We start from the raw sequence: 26085 nt of genomic DNA on the forward strand, positions 1-26085 counted from the left end.
TTTTATCTAGGTTTAAATTAAAATTTACAATGTATTTTAACAGTTTTATTTTAATTAAAGAAAAAGGTTTCCTATAATAACTATATAAAATGGTTCTTTGCATTTAATGGAATGAATTTCTTTCTGGTTGCTTTTTCCGTCAGGATCTTATAATAAATAGCTGTCATTCCTTCATACTTTCACAATTTACAAATAAAAGGAGGTATTAAACATCTACCCTTTCAGTTCCGAGTCATTTTACTAAGCTCCAGTGAATTAATCATTGGATAGAAATAGTTGAAAAATGGAAAAGAGGTTATACTGCAGCAGATTTTTCAGCACTTTGTCAAACACCCATTCCAATACTTAATCAGTGACTTCCATCACTGAATATGTATTTATGCAAGCTATTAAAATATCGTCACTTATAATAAATTTTAGCGCAATTATACATTGCTGTCATTTTATACTTAATTTTACATTCATTTTTTTAAAAAGAGTGCAAATTAAAAAATATCACTTATTAATGACTATGTATGTGAGAGACTTCAAAGTTTATCCAAATAGAGATGGATTCGGCAATTTTTAGTAAGTAGCTCTTACTTGTATGAGTCATCTGAAATGCTGTTCTCTAAGTGTTGCAAAAAACTTGCCCATGATAATTGGCATTTTTCTTATATTAAAGCATCTTTTTGTAACTTTGTATGTGAAATTTGCATTGTGCTTTTGGAAGTTCCATCATCTTAATGAATTGTTAATGGTTAGCTGCCTTGTCAAAGGTGATCTTTACTTTCCTTTTTTTAAAAAAAAAAAACTTCATTACTTTCTCCAGTTAATTGCTATTAGTTCACACACTTTCTTTTCTTGGGAATTATAAAAGGTCTGCAAAGTTAGGAAGTAACACAATGAACAGCAGCAATATTTTTTCTGTATTCATTCCAGGACACTTAAAGGAGATGGTTACATTATGGGGAAGAGTGTAACTTGCATAAAACACTTAGATTTTAGGTTTGATAAATGTGCAGTTTTCTTTACAGAAGGAATTCCAACCAAAATATGTTGTCTTTTTCATATAAAATAGCTGAATATATGTGTGGTGTATCTAACGTGTACAATAAATGCAGCTTGTGATTGTTAGTGCTCATTATGTCTCATTTTGAGGTCAACAAACCAGAAGACTGACATAAGACCACCAGGAGCTTGAATCCTTTTTGAACTTGTAACTTTTGGGGGGGTCAAAAGTGGGGTCCTAAGTTGGAGTAAGCATGGTGACGTTTATGTAAACACATGTCGTGGTCATGCTTCTGGAGTTACGATAGTTCAAGGGTTCAGGTGAGAAGTTTGTAGGTAGAGATCAAATCTTGTACAAGACCAGCTGATATAATTACAATAGATGCACTTTTGGGTGCACAAGCCCCTTGTCAGGTCTTGAAAGGAAGCAGTAAGATTGAAAGTGGTAAAGCTAATTTTGAACAATTGCTCCAAGTTTCAGTAGAGGCTGGTCAAAAAGACCATCTAGAAGAAGATACGATATTTGGACGATGCTAACGAGAAGTGATAATGCTCATCTCCTGTGGGGAATAAGAAGACACTGTAAAATTCATGTTAGCCATGTGGCCATCAAAAAAGGGGACATTATAGTGTACCATAAACCCAAAATAAAAGTTTGATAGCTTTTTTTTTTAGTGTTTTATACATCCCTCTTAAGGATCTGGTCTGAAGTTAGTCTTTGAATAGCAGTCTTTTAAGACATGCTAGTAATGCATTCTGTGAATAATAAAACATGCTGTTGGTGTCCGAGTTCATCGTGTAGTGATTTACTTTTGCTTGGCCTAACGTTCCCAAATGCCTCTGGTACACTGGATGAAACGTTCTAGGGGGTTCAGGAGTCTTGATCTGGGAGGAACAGATACTGTAATTGTGGCGATGTGTTCATGGGTGTTTATTAGTTGGGGAAAATCTGCATCTGTTCAGTAGATGCTCTGCAGTGTGTTGACTTTTCATTTCAGTGAAGTTGGTGGTGAAGTTGAGGAGGCTGTTCGGAAATTAGGTGGGGTGGTTTTGGAAAAATGTCTTTAAAATAGTAATTTTAATTATTAACACCTGGTAACATAAATATGTTTACTTTTTTGTAGTAAAGCTACCTGTTGTTATTTGGTTTCAGTTGGAAGTTCAAAGGAATCTCTTAAATTTTATCTAAAGCTATGTTACTTGTGTGTGCGTTTGTTACAGTAATTTAGTTAATGACTCCACCAAATGCTTGTATTTGTGGTTTAGGTAATTTTCAGTCTACTTAGTAAGGTTACTGAACATCTGAAGGAAGTAAACATAAATCTGCTGTTACCTTCCCCTTTTTTCTTGTTGATGCCTACAAATGGAAAAAACACAGGGGTGTTATGTAGAGGACTTAGTTTAAATGAATAGAAATTGTTCTATTGAGAGCCCTCTTCAGAGATTTTTTTTTTTTCTCTTCAGAATTTTGACTAAAAGGTGGTGAGCTGCCTCACATTGTGGTTGATCTGTGTTTGAACAATACGCATTACCTAGAAATGGAGTATTCATGTTCTCTAATGAGGTTAGAATGCCAGAGCTATTGTGGAAACTAGAAACAGTATCACTTGTTTGAAAACCTTCCTATTTTGGTTAGCTTTTATTGTTGTATAGGTAATATTCCTAATTTATTGTACAGAAAGTACGTCGTCTTCCGAAAGTATGCTAACACTTTTTAAAGCAGTATTTTGATTGTGTCAACTTGCTCTTTACATGTAATTAAAATAAGTAAGTATTCTGTAAGTGTTCTGTGGAGCATGATGAAAAGCTGTAGCTTTTTCTGGAAATCTTAATTACTTTTTGTAGTTTTTTGAAGGTATAAGAGGTAGGTGGACAAGTTTGTTCGTCCCTTAACCGGTGATCAGCTTCTGATTTTCTTTATTTTTGAGGCTTTGTTTACACTGTATTCTGTTGCCAGACATTCCCCTTGATACTCAGACGTTCCTAAAAAATCCAGTCAGTCCAAGTCACCTGACATTGTTTAACTTTAACACTGATGTAATATCTAAATATATTTTAATCGGATATGGTCCAACTACTCTTCCAGTCCCTGTGGCAGTAGCTGTTTAAAAAGAAACAACAACAACAAAAACCCTCAAGAAGTGTGCTGTGGTCTCCTAGGGAACTGCATGTCTTTGTTCTCAACTTAAGATGAAAATGGGGATGAAAATAGGTTTAATTCCCCTGGCAAAGACTTAAGATTTTTATAAAATGCCATTTGAAGCTTTTGATCTGTGAGTAATAATAACCTGGCTTAATCATAGAGAATGTGTTGTAGAATGTTTATGTATAAAATTTCAGAAAATTATCTGGAAGTGTGTTTGCAAAATGGTTAGGGGTCATGTCTAAAATTCTTGAAATGGTGTCAAATCACCTAATGAATCCTAAGAAATAGAAATTGGGGTGGAGCTGATTAGATCCATTGCCCTTATGAGAACAACTTGTATATTCGGCAGACTGTCACGAATACATTTATTGAAAGAGAGAGGACTGCCTTATAGTAATATATTTTAAATTTGTACACAGTTTAAGTGAGGATTTCTCCTAGCTGCCTCTTCTCTTAGGACAGGTGGTTTGGCTCATGGGAAATGTCTTCAAAAAGACCAGATTTCTAATATCTGTGTTTAGATATCTATATAAATTTGTTGACTTAAAAAGAATCCTGAGGCTTGGGACTATCACTGTTCATCACCTGCTTTGGTTAATCATGTTGGCTGTGGCCTCTTAGCTTGAATCAAATAAGTCCAGAACGGTGCAGGCAGGTGGTAGAGCATAGATACATTTTAACAGTATGTCCTTTCTGTTCAGTTTTGTCTTATTTTTGATCATATCCACAGAGTTAAATGTTCAAACTCCATCTTTTAAGTAAATGCAGATGGATAATATGTTTTGAAGGAAATTCTTGAAATCATACATATTTATATAATACTACATACGTGTTTATTTCTAGGAGAAGAAGCTACAGCTGAAGTTTCCTCATCTTTTGTGATTCTGTCTATATGTACTCTCGTAGTACTGGTCATACTTCTTGCAAACTGTGTCTCCTGCTGTAAAGACCCTGAGATAGATTTCAAGGTAAGCATCTGAAGTTACAAATGTATATACAAGTGGTATTCTTTGCTGCATTCTGATATCCAGAATACTCACTTGATTATTTGTGCTAATACTCTGCAGTTACTGACACTTCCGTGTCACTGTACATTCTCTCTTCTGAAATAGCCAGCAACTGTATTTCTACATGCTGTAAAATCTTGCTGCAACCATTTATTTTAAGTACTTGGTCCATGCTGCAGTAAGAATCTTTAAAGTCTCTTCAAAATCATTACTAGCTAGCAGGATCAGTAGTAAAAGTATACCCTTGAGACAATTTTGCTATAAAGAACCTTTTTGTTGTTTTTCTGTCTATTCTTTTAATTTGTTTTTCTTAGTCTGCTGACAGGGTTTAAGGCACTCCTGTCAAATAAGAATAAGATACATATCCACTGTAGAAAAACTCTTGAGGAGAAATTGTTATCATGAGAGAACAGTTACTTTTGGAACATTGGTTATCGATGTTCCTAAAATTGAATTTTGCTCTCATTTCTAAATGGAGAATATTTGGCCTTGGCAGTTCATGGTAATTCATTCAAAGCCAGGGATAGCATTTAAAGTAAAAAACCAAAAAACCCCAAACAAAAAACCCAAAACAAAACACCCCTTTTTGTTAAAAGAAATAACAACTTGATACTTTAATCTCTTTAAATCAGTAATAAATAGAAAATAAGGAATAGAAAACTAAAAATCTATCACTGTCCTTGGAAAAAAGCTAAGCCTCCTTAACATTGCTCATTCAAACTAAAAGAAATGTATTAGTGCTAATTTTAAGACAAAAATCAGCTTATTTACTGATTTTTGTTTTTCAGGAATTTGAAGATAACTTTGATGATGAAATAGATTTTACACCTCCAGCAGAAGATACTCCATCTGCTCAGTCTCCAGCAGAAGTGTTTACTCTTTCAGTTCCCAATATTGCTTTACCAACTCCCTCCCAGTTTCCATCTCGTGCAGGTAAAATACTGTTTGTTAATGAAGAACCAAAAGTAGGCAATTTCAGTGCCAAAAATGGAGTGTAGCTGATTATGTTTGACTTCCTTGCAACAAATTAATTGTTACAAACTTACATGAACTGAGTAAATATATTTTGTAGGGTATAGGATGAAATGTGAAATATTACTTCAAAGATGTTATCTTATGGCAGGGTGCCATGTAAGGTAGCTTAAGAGAATGAAATTAGCTTAAATAAACGTCTCTAGAGTACTTTCATTATGCCCCTATATACATAAAGGGTTTGAAGTACTCTAGCACATTAGTGACTTCTGCTCTTCAGTTGTTTTCTTCTTGGCTAGGTTGTCATTGGATTTTAGCCGTTAGCCTTAAATGGAAGCAAGAGTGAATCTCTTGACAGCAGTGCTACTGTTTCAGCTGCATCGCTTTCTTAATGTCACTGTAGACTTTTCATGCTGTAAACATGATATTGGTAAGACAGAGCATTAGATTTCCTTGTGTGAAAGGTATTTTTTGGAATGTATTTTTTGAAATACAATTTTTGTGGAAGGAAACTTAAGCATCTTAAATATTACCAGCATAGTTTAGCATAAAGTAGTTGTTCTCCTATTATACTACTTCACATATAATTTTTACATATATTGCTTGTGTTGTTTAATCATTAGATGTTCAGGGAAGCTTCTAGTAAATTTCTGTACCTACAAATTTCAAGAAACTGTCAGCGTGCCTTTAATACAGAAGAAATGTTAATCCTCAGTGTTTTAATGCGTGAGGGAAAATTGTCTGTGAATAATTTTATGTCAGCTCTTCTACATTGCCATAATTGTTAAAACTATACTTTCTGTCACCAGAAGTTATTTTGCCCTAAGTAAGGCAGTATACTTGAGTAAGGTACACTGGTAAAAATGTAGTTGTACTGATACAGCATTCTCTGTGCTTAGGGGCATGTTGACAGTATATTATACAGCCATAGCTGTTCCAGTAATGGTGTGAGCAGGGTTTATGAAAATGTGGGCTAGAATTCTGTCAGACAAGTAGTAATGATGGAAAGTTTTTGTGTCCGTCTGTTTATTAGTGTTCCTAACCAATTAGGCAGCAGAGGGATAAACACTGCTGAATCTCTTGTATAGTAGAGAGTCTGCCATTGTTGTTGTCCATCCTCTGCCAAGATCTGGGTCTTGTTTTCTATCCTTCCTCTCTCTGGGCTCTTTACGTGAAGTATTTTTAGTCAGAAAATGTCCTCCTTCCAGATGGTAGCTATAAGTAGGGCAGTTGGGCTGAAGAGTAAAGCAGTTGAACCTTTTCTCTTAAAATGGTAACTCTCTATCATGTTAAGATGTACAAGCAATGAGTGTTGTCTTGGGTTTTCTACTTCTATTTACATAGGAAACTTTTGTAAGTAGGTTATCTGCTGTACCCAGCTACAGGGTATGATACAGTTTTTTACTAGAGTTAGAACTCAGCCTTTTTGCTTTCTTACTGAATGTATTAAAAAATTAGAAGTTTACATTTTGTAAGGAGAATGAGTGTGCTTTGGTAGGGGGTATATTCTGGTGTGGTTTAGAAGCTGGAGCTGAGAAAAGTTTCATTTGAGTGCTGTTGTCACAACATTACCTTCATACTTCATGTCTGTCTAACTAGGTTTTGTTGCTTAGTCTGAATGTATGCATGTAATTGGGAATAAATATTGTAGGAGCTTGCATTATTTCCTCAACAGTTACATAACTTTGGCCATCTGAGTGGTTTGATACGTGTTATATTTGTTTTGTTGTGTGTGGCAGATGGATCAAAGTCTCAAGTTGCACGTCAGAGTCTAAACTACATCCAGGAAATTGGAAATGGCTGGTTTGGAAAGGTGAGAAGTTATCTTTTAATATTGTGCTGCAGTTTGAGTCTTATTCCTAACTGACCAGGCTGCTGTATTTCTTTTAAAATGGTACTCTTTTTTTTTTTTTTAAAGTAATATAAGAAGAACTGAAGTTGAAATTAGATGTTTCCTTGCGCGCACTTTTTAACTGTAATCACAGCACTAATCAGTTTTTCTTTAATTTATGTGTAGTTTCTTACCAGAGTTTACTTACTAGGTAGACGTTTCACTTCCATGGATTTGAATTAATACACTCCTGTTACTACCAATTCTTTCTAGGAAAAAATCTTAAGTAAATAAGTGGTCTTCACGAGAAAACATGTTTTCTGAAAGTTGATGTGTAGATCAGTTGTCAAGATTTATTAAGTATGGGTGTTTAATTATCAAAGCTCTGCATGCATTGACAAAAAAAGCTCTTGTTTTTCTTTGCAGGGAAACCCCAAAATTTTTTTCCCTCTGATTAAAGGCACAATGGTTATCTCTTTTCAGGTTCTGCTTGGAGAGATCTACACAGGCACTAGTGTAGCAAGGGTAATAGTGAAGGAGTTGAAGGCAAGTGCAGGTCCCAAGGAGCAAGAACAGTTTTTAAGAAATGGAGAACCATATTAGTAAGTTATGTTTCACAGTCTGGTTAACTTATACGCTTCATACTCCTGCATATGAATTACGGACATTTCTTTTGTTCAGTGTTATTGTCTCTACTTGCCCTCCCTTATAACTGAAATGCTTGTCTTAAAAAGTGAAAATACAGTCAATCCAAAGTGAGCAAAATTGAGTTTGCTTAGAAATAAAAATAAGCTCTTTACTTGAATGTGTTTGGTAGTTATTATTCATGACTGGAAAACACACTTGGTTTGGTTTATCAGATTTTCTTCTACAGCCCTTTGGAACAAACTCCTGATGTTGCAAACTGACCTTAGGCCTAATTATTTGCCTCTGAGAACGGAGGTTTAAGTCAGGGGAACTGGCAACACTTTGTCTGCCAGCAGATACATGTTAATTTCTTTAAAGTTACCTTTTTCAAAAAATTAAATGCAACATAGTGATAAAAATTAATTTTGTTCAGGTAGCTTGCAAGGAGGCTTGTGCACACAAAAACCCTCCCCAGAATTACACGAACTTCAGTCCAGTAGTACTCCACAATTGAGAAATCATTGATCTGACTAGAAATGCCAATAAAACAGGATTGTTTGGTGTTCTCTTCCTCTTGCGTTATGCTTGGAGGATACTTGCTTCTAGGGGTTGAGCCTTTGTACATTAGAAAGGAATGTGGTATATTAAAGGGAGTGTAATTTCTCTTCCCGTGTTTTGGGAACAGTGAGAATTCTCTGAAGAGCTAACTGCCACAGGTTAATGGCTTTTGTAGATAACTGGGAGAGGTGCGTATTGTAGTCCACTAGACATACCTCATAGTGTGGCTTACCTTGCCTGAATGTGCAAGTGAGTGGTCATAGAGAGCTTTCTATTCTTAATGCTTTCTAATGTCCTAGTTATATTTGCATTTGGGCTTAAATTGTTGGCAGTCGTCAGAAGAAGAAATCTCATGCCTTCTGCTGCACTGGCACAAGTGTTTTTGAAGCAATTTAGGAAAAGTAACTGATCTGGCTGGGAACTAAACTGGCTGAAAAAACGGTTTAGCTTTTAGCCAGATCAGTTCCTTGGTGTACTTCGTGAACCAGTTGCATGCACTTATTTTTGGTATAAGGGATGGTGGGAGGATGGGTGTGACTTTCTTGTGGCAGTGCTGGCTTTTGTGGTTTTGAGATCCTCTGAGTTTCAGTTGCTCTCAATGATAAGCTGCAGCAATACAAAGGAGATACAAAGGTGTAAATGGGATCTATGGCTTTGGATACTTGCACCTTCTGTTCATGCCGCCCCCCTGCCAATGTTACGTGTTGAAACTACTGGTAGGGATTTCACTGTGTTGCGTTATACTGCAAATAATGTATATGGTGATCTTTCTGGTTTTAACTGTATTTTTTTCACTCCAGCATTCTTCAGCATCCAAATGTTCTCCAGTGTATTGGGCAATGTGTGGAAGCCATTCCTTATCTCCTAGTTTTTGAGTTCTGTGACTTGGTAAGTGCACTTATACAAAAAGCTGCAGTTGTTTTTCCATTGGTGTAAATTGTATGTAGTGTATTTACTGCTCTTCACTCATGAAGTGATTTGTTTCCTTTCTGGGAAATTTTTTGATTAACCAGAACTTCAGAAGACAGACTTTTTTTTTTGTTTAGAGACAGACTACAAGTGTAACTTTTTGTTTATATTCTTTTCAATTCATCATGTAAATTCTAGGTGCTTGTGGAATGTTCTGAAGAGCAAAATAGCTGTCCTGTCTTTGATAACAGAATTACTAGTCTCTTTCAGTCTGCCTGCATCATGTAACAGGGAGCTTGGAGGGGAAAGGAGGACATAGAAGGAAGCTTTTTATTGCAGTTCAGTATCACATGCACATGCTCACAGTAACATCCTAAATTCTGTTCGCTGTCTGTGCAGCTTTAATGTGCTTTTATGACCATTTTTATGACAATGTTAATTGAGGAAACAAAGAATTTCATCCCTTCTGCCTCCCCTGCTCTGGAGTGCCCAAATTTTAGCCACGCTGTGCAGTTTTGGGCTAAAATGCAATGGTGGGCTCACTTCCAGAATTGGTAATGAGTGTTTTCTAATAGCTAGAATTTTCAGTATCATCCTATTCTCTTCCTGATCCTTTCTGTTACTGTATTCTTCTTTTCCCTACTCTTATCCTTCTTTTCTTTCCCTCCCTGCCACCCCCAAGCAACTGCCTTATTATGCTTCCTGAACACCAAAAGAAATGCTAAGAGCACAGTGAAGGGTGTTCTCACTGCTTTCTGCTCTGCTGTTAGTGCCACAAAGGCCACTGAAGATGGGAAGGATAGTTGCACAAAAACCTTGCTCAGCCACTGCATTCTTGGACATGTGTTGGAATTTACATGAGTGTTGGGAGAAAGGGGGGGGTATGTATATGTGCATGTATAAAGCTTTGAACTGTGCCCAGTATAGACAGAGTCTTCAGAGACAAAAATTTGGATGTGGTGATGGATCCGTGGTCTGGAAAGACTTGAATTGCTTTATTGTAGCCAAATACTATTAAAAACCAAACAAACCCATAACTCCAGGTGGCTATCTAAACATTGGCTCAATAGCTGCTTTTAAAGTTTGTGGTCTAGATATCATTTAAAGCAGAGTTTCTTGAAAAATGTCAAGACAGAAATGAACTCAGAAGTGCATGTATATGTTATTAAGAAATAAATCTTTCGGAAGTAAGATAGTTTGCAGTTATAAAATTCAGCAAGGTTTTTTTTTTTTGTCAGCTTCACTACTACAGAATTTTCCTTTAAACTCAGGTGCACAAATACGGTTCTAGTTGCATCGGTTGCCTCAAGCAATTTAAATAAGAGTTAACATGAACTTCTGAGTTTTCTTGAGAAACATCAGTTAATCTGTGACCTTAAATAACTATATTTTTCATTACTGCTCTTTTGCTCAAATTTAGTAGCTGTGGTAAATTAATGAGGCAGAAGTGCTGATAAAATCATTCGTTTCTAAATGGAAGAAACGCCTGAACTTTTTAAGTGACTGATCAAAGTGAAATGTTCCATTTTCGCTAAGAATTAAAAAGTAGGTGCCTAAGGATAACCAGATAATGTTTTTATAGCTTTTCAATATGTAGAAATGGAATACTTTGTATCAACTTTAAACCTGCTACTCAAATTGGAGGTTCTTTAAAAGGACCCTTGAAAGAGAATTGCATTTTATAGAGTCTAACAGATATACATCCAAATATTTAATCAGATTTAATTGCTGCCATGTTTTTAAATAGTTATGCTATTTAATCCAACTTCGAATTTGAAGATGGAAGAACTTTTTAAAATTGCCCTAGTTTATATAGGAAAAAAATAATATCCTTGTTTGATGCCTGATGATTAATGCCATAAATTGTCATGATCCTGCAGAGTAATCTGGAAAGGATTTTACTTAAGGGGATAAAATAGATTTTCACTTTAACTGGGGGCAGTAAGCTTGACAGCCAAAGTGGTAGTTTTATAAATTTGAATGTAGTTAGGTAATTTCTTTGGAATGGAAAATAAATGTCTCTATTGATTTCTATTCAAAGTGAACTAAAACTTGTTTTTAGAAAATTATATATTACAGTATGAAAGTCATGTTTAACTCACTGAAAGGCTGGCTTACTTGAAGAGTTCTTACTTGGTAGAGCTGAGTATCTCCTAGACATCATAGTATTTTCCTCATTGTGCACACAAATATACAGGGGCTAGGCAGACGAAACAGTGTTCACTTGAATAGTTTTATGCAGAGATTGAGACGAGTGCAGTGAGTTAGCTCAGTATTGCTGTATGTCACTAATTCTTGTTGTAGTCCCAGGGCCTAGTGTGGGAGGTAGCAATGTTGGAGCGAGGGGAGAGGAGAGACATGAAGAAGGGAGAAATGTGAAGGAAGCCAGACGGCACCATTTGGAATAGAAGGTATGGCTAGATAGCTTTTTTTAGTAGACAGGTTTTTAGTGGAGTGTAAGTAGGCTGATATTCTAGAAGCTGCTTTTTATCACTGTGGCTGGGATGGCAGTTACTTTTATTTTTCAGGCTTTTAGTAAGTGATCTCAAAAACTGGTAGCTTCTTTTGTACTTTTTTCCTGAGATTGGGTAAATCAGGTGATATGGAGGTGCTTCCAAAACATGCAAGTATCTGATTCTTCAGCAGAAAGACCATAGGAGCAGACATAGTTGGAGTGGTTGACTAAAGGTTTTAGTGTCTGTGGTGACTATATATTGTCCAAATGGGAAGGATGAGAAGCGTTTCTGTTTTGTTAGCAGTGGTATAGCGCTATGCTAAAGCTCTTTACCTTGTGTTACTGGTGTTGCAACGTATATACAGCAAAGAATAAATTCATTTTAATCCCTTGTACCTACGTGATTAACAATTTGATGGTTAGGAAAAAAGGTGGCAAATATGTCAACTGCGGTGGATAGGAAATTTAAATGTCTTCAGACGACAAGTTCTTTTGAGGCTCTTTTGGCAATGTAGACTTCATTTTGCAAGTTTGGCATATTAAGTAATGAAAAACGTGGCTGTTCTACTGACCAACATAGTCTAGAGGATACAGTGGTTGTCATCTTTGCAATCCTTCAAATTCATAGCTTATCACAGCATGTCCCCCTTTTGCAACTTCTCTTACTAGGATTCGTAGCCTTTGTAGGGCCACTTGACCTTGTCTCGGCTGCTCAGGCAGCCCTGTTGGGTTGTCGGTCCCCAGGCTCCTTGGCACTGAAAGGTCGTGATCAGAGGCACTGGAAACTGTAGTGCAGAGCTATTGGAGCTAACTGTCATGGTAGCAGTGCTGAATGTCATGCAGGCTAACTTGTTTTCTTGGCCGTATAAACTACTTAAACATTTCTGTTACTCAAGTTTGCTTGGTTTGTATATGCAGTAACTGTATTTGCTAGCATTTAGCCTATTTTATAATGTAATGCAACCTGCTCTGTCCCTTGCTTTGCAGAGCTAGGCTAGGAGCAAGAGGGGTCAGTTGCACATAAGTGATTTAAAGCTTTTAAATCCTAATTTTCCTTTGTCCATGTTAAAATTGTTTAAAAAATGGTAAATATAAAAAGAAATGCTCAATAAGTTCTTAAACTCCCTCCCCCTCGTATTAGTTTGCTTAGTATGTTGGTGCAGTCTTCTATGAATAGTTAACTGTTCACTGTTCAACACTGTAGAATGATGCCAGGTTAAAAATAGTGGTAGCTGGCTTATTAACTTTAATATATTACTCAGCCATGTGTGGCCAGCATTTTGTCAGCACAGCAAATCCTCTAATGGGTTGACATAATTTATGAGTAAAGGAAAGTAATTCAAATGTGGAAGTAGCATGTATATTGTGAGGCTGATTTGCCTATCAAATTCTTACAGAAATTCTTCAAGTCGTGCAATTCCCTGAGCAGATGCGATCAGCAGGATGCAGTATGTGCCTAGAGTGCCCTGTAGCTTGCTTGAGGGATGGTGCCGTTAGTGGAAGGTGCCTGCCTGCAGTGATTGCTTCTTTCTTTTGTTTGGGCTTTTTCTAACTACTGCCACTTGAAAACATTATCTTCAAATCAAAAAAGTAATCTTTGCAATGAAAACTTCTTAACCAAAGAGTTCAGCAAATCTGTTTAATAATCATAGTCAATATGAGGCAAATAGTAGATATATCAGCGGTGTGTGGTTTGACAAAAAGGAGAGGGGGAGGTTTGACAATTCATGACAACTTCAGAAATTATGTCTGTCCTGGGGTTCAAAGACTCTTTGTGCTCTCAGAACTGTTCAATATTTCTTAAACTTACATACGCCTAAACAACTTTCTGATGGTATAGGTGCTCTATACCATACGCTACTTCCAGGCACTTTAATGGTAGTGACTGCAAGTACTTACACTGCAAAGCAGCGTTGGAGGGGGGAGGCAGGGGTAGTGTTTTCAGCTGTCTAAGAACTTCAAAAGGAGCGATTATGTGGTATTGTGTGACTCGGCAGGTAGCTTTCCAGCTTGGTAGAAAGTGTTGAGTAGAAATAATTTGGTAACCTCTTTACACTTTTAAATCCCTGTCATCAGTACCTACTGGTTTAAAAAGTCATGTCAGCTATTTGTTTGGGTGTTCGTATGAACCAAATGTGGAATTTGCACAAACCAGAAAACTACCGAGGAGTACTGCATGTAAATATGCCCCCGGCTTCTGGCCGTTACAGAGAAAAAGCATATTAAGACTGACTTACAAACACAGCTGAACTGATCCTGACTAGAACAGAGAAGGATGGGAGGAAAGGCGAAATCTAGTTCTTCATGGAGTCCCAGGAGAGGAGGGAGGAGGCAGAGTGGCAGAGGAGTTGGAGAGAAAGTGGAGCCTTCCTCAAGCGTGATTATTGAGCTTTTTATATTTAGAGGTCCGAGCAGTGAATTGTGCAGAACTGTATTTATTCAGTATGTAACTGTATTTATTCAGATATGTATAACCTTTGATATTTACTGTGTTAAAAAGTCTGTCTGCTAAAGGGCCATTTTGTGGCTCATAAAATAGTACGGGAATAGTATTGATGTATTGCTCCTGTCTGCTTGTAGGCCAGGAAGCCTCATAGCATAATTCAGGCTAGCAAGGAGCTCAGGAGGTCTCCACTCCAACCTCCTGCTCAAAGCAGTGTCAACCTGAGGTCATTTCTCAGGGCTTTGTCCAGTTGGGTCCTGAAAACACCCGAGGATGGAAACCGTGCAGTCTCTCTGGGCAACCTGCACTTCTGCTCCAGTGTCCTCATGTGGAAAACAGTTTTCCTTATACTCAGTCTGAACTTCTTGTGTTTCAACTCAGGCCTGTTGTCTCTCATCCTCTCTCCATGCTCCACAGTGAAGAGTCTGGCTCAGTCTTTAATCACTTCGCATGTACTGGACAGCTGCTGTCAGGTGCTCCCAGTCTTCCTTTCTCGAGGCTGAATGAGCCCAGTTCCTTCAGCCTCTCCCCATGGTGAAATGCTCTGACCCCCTCACTGTCTTGGCAGCCCTCTATTGAACTTTTTCCAGTGTGTTTGTCTTATTTTGGGGCAGCCAATACTGGACACAGGATCTAAATGTGGTCTAACTAGTGCTGAGGAGAAGGGGAAAATCCCTTCCCTTGATCTACTGGCTGTGGTCCTGTTTATGCAGCCCAGGAGGCTGCTTGCAGTCTTTGCTGCCAGGGCGTGCAGGTTGATGCTCAGCTTGCTGTCTGCTAAGGTCCCCGGGTGCCTTCCTGCAGAGCTGCTGCCCAGCCGGTCAGTCCTCAGTCTGTATTGCTGCAAGGGTTTTTTCCTGCCCAGGTGCAAGACTTTGCATTTGTCCTTCTGGAGTTTCCTAAGGTTCCTGTTGGGCCCTTCTCCTAGCCTGTCCAGGTCCCCCTGGATGGCAGTCCGGCACTTCAGTGCATTCATTGGTTCCCCCCAGTTGGGTATAAGCAATGTCCTTTTAAAGCAATACCAAAAAAAATCTGGTTTATGTTTTTAACCTTGATTGTAGCCTGAATTAGAATAGAATGGTAAAATAAACGGTAAAATAAAACCAATACGTTTCAAGGTGCTGGATTTAATACAAGTTGTATTTCCTACAAAAATATGTGCTTACATGAATTATTTACTAAATAAGGGGTGCCATACAGCACTGCTGTTACTAATGCATTTAAAAATTAAAAAGTAATTCCTTGGTGCGTGTCAGGCATCCTAGGAACTTAATCCACCTGGGACAAACCTTAAGTAACCAGTTGCTGTTTTAATGAATGACAGCAATTTTGGAGAGTTTGACTTTCTTCAGGCGCTTGCCGCCACCTAGAGTCAGTTAAGCTTGGTGTTTTGTACTTGCTTTTATTTGTTAGGCTACACAATTGGGAATCTGTGTATGTTATGGACACTGTTCACTTCGTAGTTCTTTGGAACTCTGCTCTAGTAAATCTGCTCTGGCAAGGTAGAAAGGGGGTTGTGTGTTTATATATAATGTTTATAATATATACGCGAGCCGGTATGATATTAAAGCTGTAATTGTAAGTCGGAAGAATCTTTCAGGAAACATTTTTTAAAATGTAATTCTGTAGCATGCAAATACTTAAATGTTACCTAATTAGTAGCTAAAAACAGGATAAAGAGAATGTAATGAAGGCTTCTACAACATTAAACAGTATTAGAAGTTATGCATGCTTTCTCATCAGGTGGTATAGCTACTTGCAGCATAAGTAATACGTATAAAGCAGATGAAGATAGAATAGCTGCTTGTGTGTACTGTAGAATCTATACATGTTTTAAAAAATTAAAATGAAGTTGTTTTACATAGGAGTAGTGTCTCCTTTTAATTCCCATTGCTTCTTATTTTATTAAATATAACCCAGGTTTGCGACTGTCCAGCCAGTCACCGCAGCTATCGCTGCACTGTTAGATTTTAATGCACCACACAGACAGACATCTACTGCTTGAACTAACAGAATTGTAAATTGTTATCCTCAATTAACCATGTTAAGGAGGAATGAGATGCTTCAGTTACAGCTCCATAATGTATATGAGCACCAGAGGAACAGCAAGTTGAGTGATCTTCAGTCTTTTCTGAACATCAGAGCGCTTTTTAGCCAGTGCCAAGACTGCCTTCTTGTCTGATCGGCCTTCTTGTCTGGTCGGCCTCAAGACTTCCCTTCAGTCTCCTTCCTGGCCCAAGATTTAGGCAGATAATGGACCTGGACGGTTAGAGCCCAAAATGTTACACTGGTGAAACAAGTTGTGATGTAATATGTTGTGCAGTCTCAATACAAAAATACCCTCTGAAATAATTTTATAAACTTACAGAAAGTCTATCTTTTAAGTAACAAAAATATAGGACTGCTAGATTAAAAGTCCAACTGTGAAAGCAGGACCAATAATGGCATGAGAAACTTGTTCTCTTCCCTTGCTTGGATTCACTTACTATAGTCTTGCTTTTCCTGATTGACAATGTTCAGCTATTTTGCCTCTATTTCAAAGCTGTTCCTTTTTTTAGTAACTTATGGAGTGCTTCTGTGGGCTCATTAATTATGTGGTTGTTGCTCAGCATTGCCTAGGTTCAGTAAAACTGCTGCCATCCCCCGAATTCTTTGACTGGAGTGGGGTGTATTACAATGCTTTTTATATCTAAAGCTCTGGTGAGCTGGCAATATCTGAAACCTTTTTCTCTGATCTCTCCCTTCCATCCCCTTGCAAATTCCAGACAGTCAGCTTTGCTGGCTTGGAGCACTTGAAAACTCATCTCATTTAAAAACAGAAGCTCATCAAACTGTGTTTTTTTTAATGGAAAGTATTATTATACAACAGTTAGGTTTAATGTGGCAGTCTGATCTAGAATGTTAATTACTAAATGATTTGATTAAAAACCCTTGAAAGGATAATACCATATGCCTTAGATGCCTTCTATAAGAACCCTTACGGAGACTGGAAACTTGAGGAGATTTTTTATTAAGCACAAATGTGGTTAATAAGTAATGTGGTTAGTTGGTTCTTCATTAAGTATTTTTCAGATTCAACCAACGTATGAGACTGATAAGTATTTTCAACTTCTTTTACAGGGTGACCTAAAAACTTACATCTGCAATGAGCAGGACCACATTAAAGGAGATTCACAAATAATGCTGCTACAGAGAATGGCGTGCGAGATTGCTGCTGGACTTGCTGTAATGCATAAACATAATTTTGTGCATAGGTATGCTTTCCAGATAAATTGCTTTTAGTTATGATGCACTCTAAAATTCATGTAGATATTTTTATTAAAAGCCATGTGTATTGAAGATTGTGTTTTAACAAACTTCCGTATAACTTGCATATCCTAAGTCATGAAGGTGTGATGCTTATGAAGATGCTAATTTAATGGCAGTGGTGTGGTGTTACATCTCCCAGCTGGCTGAAAGCTGATCACCTGCTTCTTAGGTTTGCAGCCCATAGAACACAACCTACTGCTAAGCCAATCCCGAAGATGTAGTTGTTAGATTAATTCTTGGCAAAGTTAAACTTGTTTTGTTGATTGGGCGGGGACGGATGTTAGAATTTTGTTAGAATTAGCCTTACCTGCTCTGTATTTTTTACAGATTATAGCAATTTAAAACTTTTGTTTGGTAATCTGTTACCTTTGTTATTAAAAATGGAAAAAAAAACCGCTGCCTTTCTAATGCAGTAAGGGAGAAGCTGACTTTAGATGAAAAATCTGACTGAAGCAGGTGTTCTCTCACTGAATTATTGTTCATGTAACCTTTTAATTTTCAGTAATGGAGGTAGTCAGATTTAGAAGAAATCATAATGGGAGAACAATTTTGTTTTAATCGGGGGAAAAGGCTAGATTTCTTTATTTTTAATTAAAGTTAATGTAGTTGATACTGAAAAAATGGCAGTAGTAGTAAAAGGCTGGGAAAGATGTATTCATGAAACTAATTGCTCAGAAATATGCCCAAATTAATTTTTTTGGCTTTCAATGCAAAGGCGTTAAGGAACCAGAAGACATCAACCTTAGACTTGTAATAACTAAAATATTAAAGAGTACTTGCTCCCCGAACACAGCTTACCTGATGAAAGCTTGGGTATCACAAGAGTTTACTTTATTTTGGTTTTATGTTGGGTCAGTCTCTTCTTTGCTGTAGAAACAGCACTTGCATCATCCCTTTCAGCAAGTTAGGAACTTGTGCTAGAGCTTATCAATGCACATCTTGCTACTTAGAGGAAGCAGAGACCTTGTGTTCAGGGAGAGCCTGAACTATTAAACTGGAGTCTTTAAAAGGTGCAGGTGTAAAACAAGACCAAAACCCAGAGAAAACCCCAAAGCCTGGACTCAGCTGGTGGCTGATGGGCAGAGCTCTTCTTTTAACCTGTTTAACAATTTCAAATGACTTGAAGGTAGTAGTAACAGTTGTACCTGTCAAACTGAGTGATTACTGTTTCTTGTATTGCAGCAGCATGGCTTTGTAGGTATTATGTTTAACAGTACGTTTTCAGTGAAATACAGTTAAACTTGATAAATAATTATTCTGTGGATCTGCAAGATTCTCATTGTAAATGTTTACTTCTAGCAACACTATCCTGATGCTGTCAGAGTAAGTGGTAAAGCTCCAGCATCAGTGATTTTGTTGTTAGTGGTAAATTCAAGCAGCTGAAATTTTATTTTCTCTTCCAGGATATTTATTTAAATAGTATAAAACAAGCTGGAAAGCTTCGGGGCATACTTGAGGGTTACAAATGTGTTTCTGACCTGTGTAGTTCAATGGCCCTGGAAAGGAAAACATTTTCTTCTTTCTTTGAAGAAGGGAAACTGTGTGGCTTTCAGACTGTTTGTACTTCAGAGACTTTTTTTAAGCCACACAGAAGCAATGGTAGAATTCTTCCAGTGCACTTAATTGCCTGGTACCCTCCTGTGAAACTGAGAAGTGAAATATTTGAGCAATTAGTCTGCGGAGCTCTTTGCTGTCACAGCTACTCTTCTGTAGTAAGGATGCAGCTTCATTAAACTTGCATAAATTTGAGTTTGCACGATGGGTTTTCTAAAACAGCTTCTTGGTATTATTACAGCAGCACTGCTGGCTGTAAGTACTCGTGGTCTGGTTTATGGTGGAAACTTAACAAATACATTACTTTTTCTGATGGTCTTTTTCAAAATCTGTAGTTCTAGTTCATGTGTAATGTATGGTTTTGTTATTTAGAGGAACCTAACTGTAGGTGTAAGATATTACTAATTGCTTAGTATCATATTGTAAATTGTTAAGTATTTAAACCTGATCTGAATTGTTGATAGATTTTGCTTATGACAATTAAAATGCAAGACATGCAATGGTAATGATGATAGGTGTTAGGTAAAGAGGGACCTACATCACTCTAGCATGTGAACAGCCTCAGTAATCTGCATCATAGGATTATTAGTAGAATGAAATAACTGCATATAAACTCTGTGTGTAGTTTGAATGCTTAAGAGTATATGTCACTACTCTAGAGAAGCGACTACATTTTGAACTTTTTTATGAAAGACAGCATAATAATCTAGGGGGTTTTGTATAAAATGTTTAAATGTGATTGCCTTGTCACTATGTTTTGTTTTATTGAGATTCCGGAACACAGATTCTGCTTGATTGTGTGACTCTAAATTGATTCTCTTTTGAAAATGTGGAGGGCCTAAGGGCAATCTATCCTTGTGGCTGCAAAACAAATCTTGCCTAGTAAGTCTACTCTAAGGAGAGACCCTATCAGTGCTTGTTTTTTCTGCAAGTGATGAGTGTTTGTATAGAACTATGGTGTCTGCAATATTCCAGTGACATATGGGATCAATTGTTGGCTTGTATAGGTTCTAAAACTTAATGAAAATGTAAGCAACGAGAACTACCTTAACATTTAGTTTGAATCAAAACTGTGCTTTTGAAATGAATCTCGACAGTTACTGTGCCTGGGTTTGCATTATGAGTTGGTTTTTTGGAGTGCAGAGACTGGGTTAATTTTGTCCAAAGAGAATCAGAAATCCAGGAGCACACCTTTCTTGCACCTAGCTTGCTTCAGCCTTTAGTAGGGTTTAGGTGTACGGAATCAGACTACAGCTCATGTGAATAAAGTCTCTGAAGTGTATCTAGTGAGGATATTGCATCCTTAGCATAGTTGTTTGATATTACTGATCTGCTCCTATTATGGCCTGCTACTTGCTACTGTAGCCTATAATTGTGCATAACTCCTTGATTTTTTTTTTTATTTATTTATTTTAGAATTTGGTTGGCTTTTCATTTGATACTTTAAGCTGTGGCCTGACTGTTCTAAGAAGTGTCACTTCTGTTAACCTGCTTGTCTTAATTTGCATTGAAGACATCTTGGTTTGGTCTCATTATTTATTTCTTTGCTTTTTCAGTGACTTGGCCTTACGGAATTGCTTTCTTACATCCGATTTAAATGTCAAAGTAGGAGATTATGGTATAGGATTCAGTAGATATAAGGTAAGTACATACCACTTTTTCTTAAAGGATTTGGGGCTTAAGGTTATAACAAGCATACTTTAAAGTTATAAACTGATACTAGATTGTCCTTTATTTGAATAATGGACTTCTGGAGTATAACTGGCAAATAACCGTACCAAGCTCCTGTAACAGAATGATGATCTTTCTAGAGATGAGTGGAGTTTACGCTTGTAGAAGGAGGCTTCTGGTTAAATCCTATTTACAGTAGTCCTAAAATATGCACTAATGCATTAATTTAATGCATTTAATGCATTAATTTAATTTAATGCATTTAATTTAAGAAAGGAAAAATTCAATCAGATTTCTTAATGAAAATATTCAAAGTATTTCAATGTATCAAGAAAGTGAAAAAATCAAGGCATTTAATTAAAAACATTTTCTGAGTACCAAACCTTAAACAAGAAGTTGGCATTCAGTTTTTCTACTGTGCAATGAACAGTGAATGCCTTTCCTCTATAGCATTATTCTCTGCTACTTGGGAAAAATAGGATTAATTTTTTTAATTCTAATTTTTTGCATAGGGATCACATAAAACGATGTTAAGAAAAGGCCTGTCAACTTCTGGAAGTTGACCCAATGTTTGTTCAGTCTTTTTCTGTGTTTTTATCAATAATTTAGGAAGATTATATTGAGACAGATGAGAAGAAACTTGTTCCTCTCCGATGGACTGCACCTGAGTTAGTAACAAGTTTTCAAGACAGACTGTTATCAGCAGAGCAGAATAAATACAGCAACATATGGTATGTAGTAGGCTTTAAAATAATTTCAATGGGAGATTTGTGAACATTTTCAAATGTTACACAAAGGAGTAAATAATATTTATAGTTAAACTGAGTATTGGCCTGATGCACTGCTTTTTGATTTCATCAGATGTACAGTAGGTTAATCTCTACAAACCCGAAACTATATCTTGCTTTGAAAAGATGCTTAGAAATCTGTTGAGAGAACAGTTAGATTAAGAAAAAATGTTTATCAGAAGAACAGATGTTTATACTAATAAAAGTAATTACTGTATATTTGCCAAATGCTTTCAAATGTTTATAAAGGAAGGAAATGGTAAATGACTTTTCCAGTAATATAATAGCTGTGGATGACATAAAAAGTTGATCTCACTAGATGGTGATTGAGTTCCATTGGTAGAACAATAGCATCTTAATTTCTTGCTGCAGCATTTGAGGGCTGCAATTAACTGTTTGTCTCTGCTACCAAAGAGCTTATAAACAAAGGCTAGTGAAAATCTTGAAGATGAACTTTTTTTAAATTGCCAAGTTCTACTTCAATTCTCAAGTCCTAAGAAATTTGGATAATGGAAATTGGGGCTTAGGGTAACATTTCTGAAAACATTGTAGTTAAATTCCTGCTTTTATATTCTAAGGATATTAAATAATAAACTAGGTTTTATTTGCTCATTTAAAGATAGGGTTGCAGAAAGCAAGTGGGATAGATAGAAACTATCTAAATACAGATTTTCTTGCATCTTTCAAGCAGGCTTCCTCATATCATACTGTTCATCTAAACTACAAGCAACCAGGGTCTTAAGGTTTCCAGCTTGAATTTTAGTGCCTTTTATACAGAGCTGCTTTTAACGGGTTTGGTCTAGATGACTTCCAGAGACCCCTTCCAATCTAAATAATTCTACCGTAGTACATGCAGAGTCAGTTACTTTGTATTTTGAGCAAGAAAAGGTTGCCCTAAGATCAGCATCAACTCTAATCACTGAAAATGTGATTTGTATACAGTATGCATACAACACTGAACAAAAGAGGTGGCTTCTGACCACTGCAGCTTAAAAATAAGTAATTTTATGAAAACTGAAACTAATCTTTGTTTTCTAGCAGTTTGACCCATAACTGCAATTTCTGATGAAAGCTTTTCCTACTGTTGGACTAACCATAAGGTTTATTCATCTTGCTTCTCTAAATAGGCATTTTCTACTTTTTTTTTTTAATATGTGGGGTTTTCTTCCATAGTTGAATCATTTGAGGCCTCTTGTATTTTGTTGCCTTCACTGTCATTGCCTTCAAGCAACTTAATTCTTGAGGCTTCTAGCATTCTGTCAAATAAAATTAGTTAACAGGTTCTGAATTAGAGCCAGTGGGAGCGTGATACTAGTTTCTTCTTGCTAGTTATGCTTTGCATAATCCTTACTTTCTTAGAAAAGCAACTTTAAAATCGGTCTTAGAATGCACAGTCATTTGCTGCTCTTTTTCAGGTCCCTGGGTGTGACGTTATGGGAGCTGTTTGAGAATGCTGCTCAGCCTTACTCAGACTTTTCTGACAGGGAAGTCCTAACCCATGTCATAAAGGAGAAGCAGGTTAAACTCTTCAAGCCACATCTGGAGCAGCCATACTCTGATAGATGGTAAACTTTAAATGTTTTTATTTATTCTTAAATGGAATCATGCTCCTGGCAAAGAAACCCTACATAAAATAAAAGGAGTTGCTATAGACGGAAATTCTTGCCAGTGACATTAATTGTTACTCCTTAGCTTGCTAGACAGCTGAACTTTATAAATTCCTTTTCAGTGTGAAACCTATTGAAACATGTTTCTTATTTGTATAGGTATGAAGTTCTGCAGTTCTGTTGGCTACCTCCAGAAAAGAGACCAACAGCAGAAGAAGTGCATAGACTTTTAACTTACCTTCGCATGCAAAGCCAAAGGGACTCGGAGATTGATTTTGAACAGCAGTGGAATGCTCTTAAACCAAACACCTCAAATAGAGAAGCAAACAATTCTGCATTTCCAATCTTAGATCACTTCACGGGAGATAGACTTGGCCATGAGATGGAGGAAGTTCTTACTGTAACTGAAACAAGCCAGGGTCTCAGCTTTGAATATATCTGGGAGGCAGCTAAACATGATCATTTTGATGAATGTGGTCATGTGAATCCTGATGAAGCAATGACATACACAAGTATTTTCTTTCCGGTGGAGGTTTTTGAGAGGTCACTTTCAGAGCAAGGGTCGGGAGCACAGGATGGAAGTGGTCAAGAAGCATCACTTGCTGTCCCTGGGGTGTTACCCGTGTTTGATGCGCACAAGCTTTCTGTTGGAAATGACTACTATATCCAGTTAGAGGAAAAAGGAAGTGGCTGCAGCATGAATTTTGATAACCAGTCAGTTGTACTAACTACAGAAGTTGATCATCAAGAAGCTGTACAAGAAAAAAGTTCTCATTTCACGGTTCTCAGGGATCTTGATGTTGAAGAATCTAGCACTGACGGGGACTTCTTCCACTACAATACAGATCCTAAAGAGGAATATTTGCCTGCTACTAGTAGTCCAGAAAGTCCTTTCCAGAATATCTTTAATGACGTTGACAGATCAGAAGAATTGACAAACAGAAAAATACTTGGTTTTGCTGAAACAAATGATATTCCTAAAGACTTTAAACCAGCTGTTTTAAACACAGATGCTAGAAAGGCAGTAGGCCTTTCTGAGAAGGAGCATTGTAGTCATGCTTCTGAAAATGAAACCGTTTCCTTAAGTGAAAATATCCCTAACCACTCTGACTTGGTAACTTTAGAAGAACTTTCTGATAACTTCCTATTTCTTCAAGAGAAAAACTTATTAACAGGGTTATTGTCTAACAAAGCCAGCAGTGATTTTGGACAAAAAACAGATGATGTTCTAAAAAGTATATTAGAAACTTCAAATAGAAACTCTGTAGAGCCTGAGCCTGTGTTGGCTGAAAATGCACAGGTCTTTTCTTTAATACATGAAAGTCTTAGAACAGTGAAAGATGGAAATTTTAACCCCGTGACAATGAATAAAGATCCGAATTCTCAGTCTCAGACTACTGTAGATATGCAGGCGTCTTCTAGCCCAGCTGCAGCACCTAAGTCATGTGATAAACATGCAAATCTTCCTTATTTGAAGGATGAGGGGAAAGTTTTAAATGTGGATGTCAATGAAGTCATGTCCTGTAACACTGATACTCTCTGTCAAGAAGAGCTGTCCAATAATGCCAAAAATAATAATGTTGGAAACAGTCCATATTATGGTGTCGCTGTTGAAACAGATGAGTGTGATGAACAGATAAAACGGGGAATGCTTTTCAAGTCTGATGAAATAGCTTTTAGTAGAGAAAAATGTAGCAATCAGGAAGATATGAAAAGAAACTTGCAAGATAAGTCTCCCATATTAAAAAAAGATGAATGTTTATTGGAGGAAAAACAAGAAACATCAAATCATTTTGAGAACTGTAAGGATGTTCCAGAAGTGGTGACCTTAATTTCTGTTGCCACTTCAGATTGTGCAAGTCAGGATAGTCTTTTGGAAGACAGCCCATCTCCTATACAAACTGTAGAACAAGCCTTAGAGACTCCCGATTCTTTGGATTCTGTAGATGTAAATGAGGCGTTAGAATCTTTACAGGTTCAAAGTCCTCAGAAACTTTTGCCACCTGATAAACCTGCTGACAGTGGCTATGAAACGGAGAACCTGGAATCTCCAGAATGGACTTCCCACATCGCTGTTGAGGATGCTTCTAGTGTAGATACTGCTCTCTCTGTTGTCAGTGAGAGCAATGTCAGTGCTTTACCTTCTAATCCAGTCATAATTGTTTCGGAAGCAGCAGCTTGTTTAGATGCAGTGAACAGCAATTTTGAAATAACCCCAAAGGTTTTTCTGGGTGGAAATCAAAACTCGTATAGAGACTCTGCCTATTTCTCCGATAATGATTCTGAGCCAGATAAAAAAACAGAAGAGACTGTAAATCTGTCAAGAGAGACTGTGTGTCTTGTTTCTTCAAATAGAAGAGAGAATAATACTGAAGAGGATCACAGTTTTGAAGAGAGACGGCAAAAGTGTGATGTAAGGAATTACCAGGATACCAATAATCAAAATGCAAAACTAGAACTAAATCACAACTTGGAGATGGAAGAGATGGATGTAAGGATGCAGGGCTGTCCTGATGAGTGGGCTGAGGCAACTCTGTCTTCCCTGGAAATATCGATAGGAAGTAACCTAAGGGATGAAATAAAGCTGTCTGAGACTTCCCATAAAACAGTCTCTTGTGTTGGCACTAATACTTCAGAACTTCTTTCACACAGAGACTTAAAGTCTGTGCATAACATACACGGTCCTTTAGATCTGAGTAACAGCGATAAGTCCTTCTATCACATTGAAGGACAAAAACTGAAAGAGCCAGATATTGAAGGAAAATACCTTGGCAAACTTGATGTTTCTGGAATGCTTGATTTAGAAGATGGTGATGATGCAGATGAGGAAGATGAAAACAGTGATTCTGAGGATGACATGAGGACTTTTCATATGCATAGTCTGAGTTCTGACAGTGAAGATGAAACTGTTCATCAAGTACCTGAGATACTTACTGACAAGGATGATGGAAAACATCTCAGAAGCTTGTTGAAACTTCCAAAACCTCTTAATGAAAGGCAACGTGAGCATTGGAAAAATGAGAAGAAGGCTGTAACATTCTTTGATGATGTGACAGTCTATTTGTTTGATCAGGTATCTTTTTCTAATTACTAAGTAAAGTTTTTGTTGGTTTGAGTTTTTTTTAAACCTGATGTGGTAGAATAGCTTAATATTTGTTGACACATTGTTACAAGATCACTTTTCTTTTTTTGGCAGGGTTAGATCTTGTGATGTGGGT

At 37.0% G+C, this 26085-nt stretch overlaps 1 protein-coding gene across 1 annotated transcript in view; it reads left to right on the plus strand.

The window, feature by feature from the left end:
• Positions 1 to 26085, plus strand: part of LMTK2 (lemur tail kinase 2) — a 44548-nt gene that overhangs the window by 11012 nt on the left and 7451 nt on the right. The window contains exons 2-11 of the mRNA XM_087730856.1: positions 3980 to 4104; positions 4932 to 5076; positions 6855 to 6928; positions 7430 to 7548; positions 8932 to 9019; positions 17059 to 17192; positions 20358 to 20442; positions 21082 to 21203; positions 22676 to 22825; positions 23027 to 25940. Coding sequence (XP_087586982.1) covers positions 3980 to 4104; positions 4932 to 5076; positions 6855 to 6928; positions 7430 to 7548; positions 8932 to 9019; positions 17059 to 17192; positions 20358 to 20442; positions 21082 to 21203; positions 22676 to 22825; positions 23027 to 25940 — 3956 coding nt within the window. The remainder of the gene's footprint in view (positions 1 to 3979; positions 4105 to 4931; positions 5077 to 6854; positions 6929 to 7429; positions 7549 to 8931; positions 9020 to 17058; positions 17193 to 20357; positions 20443 to 21081; positions 21204 to 22675; positions 22826 to 23026; positions 25941 to 26085) is intronic.

The sequence above is a fragment of the Nipponia nippon genome, unplaced genomic scaffold (genome assembly GCF_047370975.1).
Source record: "Nipponia nippon isolate SJK-2023a ecotype South Korea unplaced genomic scaffold, ASM4737097v1 scaffold_5, whole genome shotgun sequence".
NCBI lineage: Eukaryota > Metazoa > Chordata > Aves > Pelecaniformes > Threskiornithidae > Nipponia > Nipponia nippon.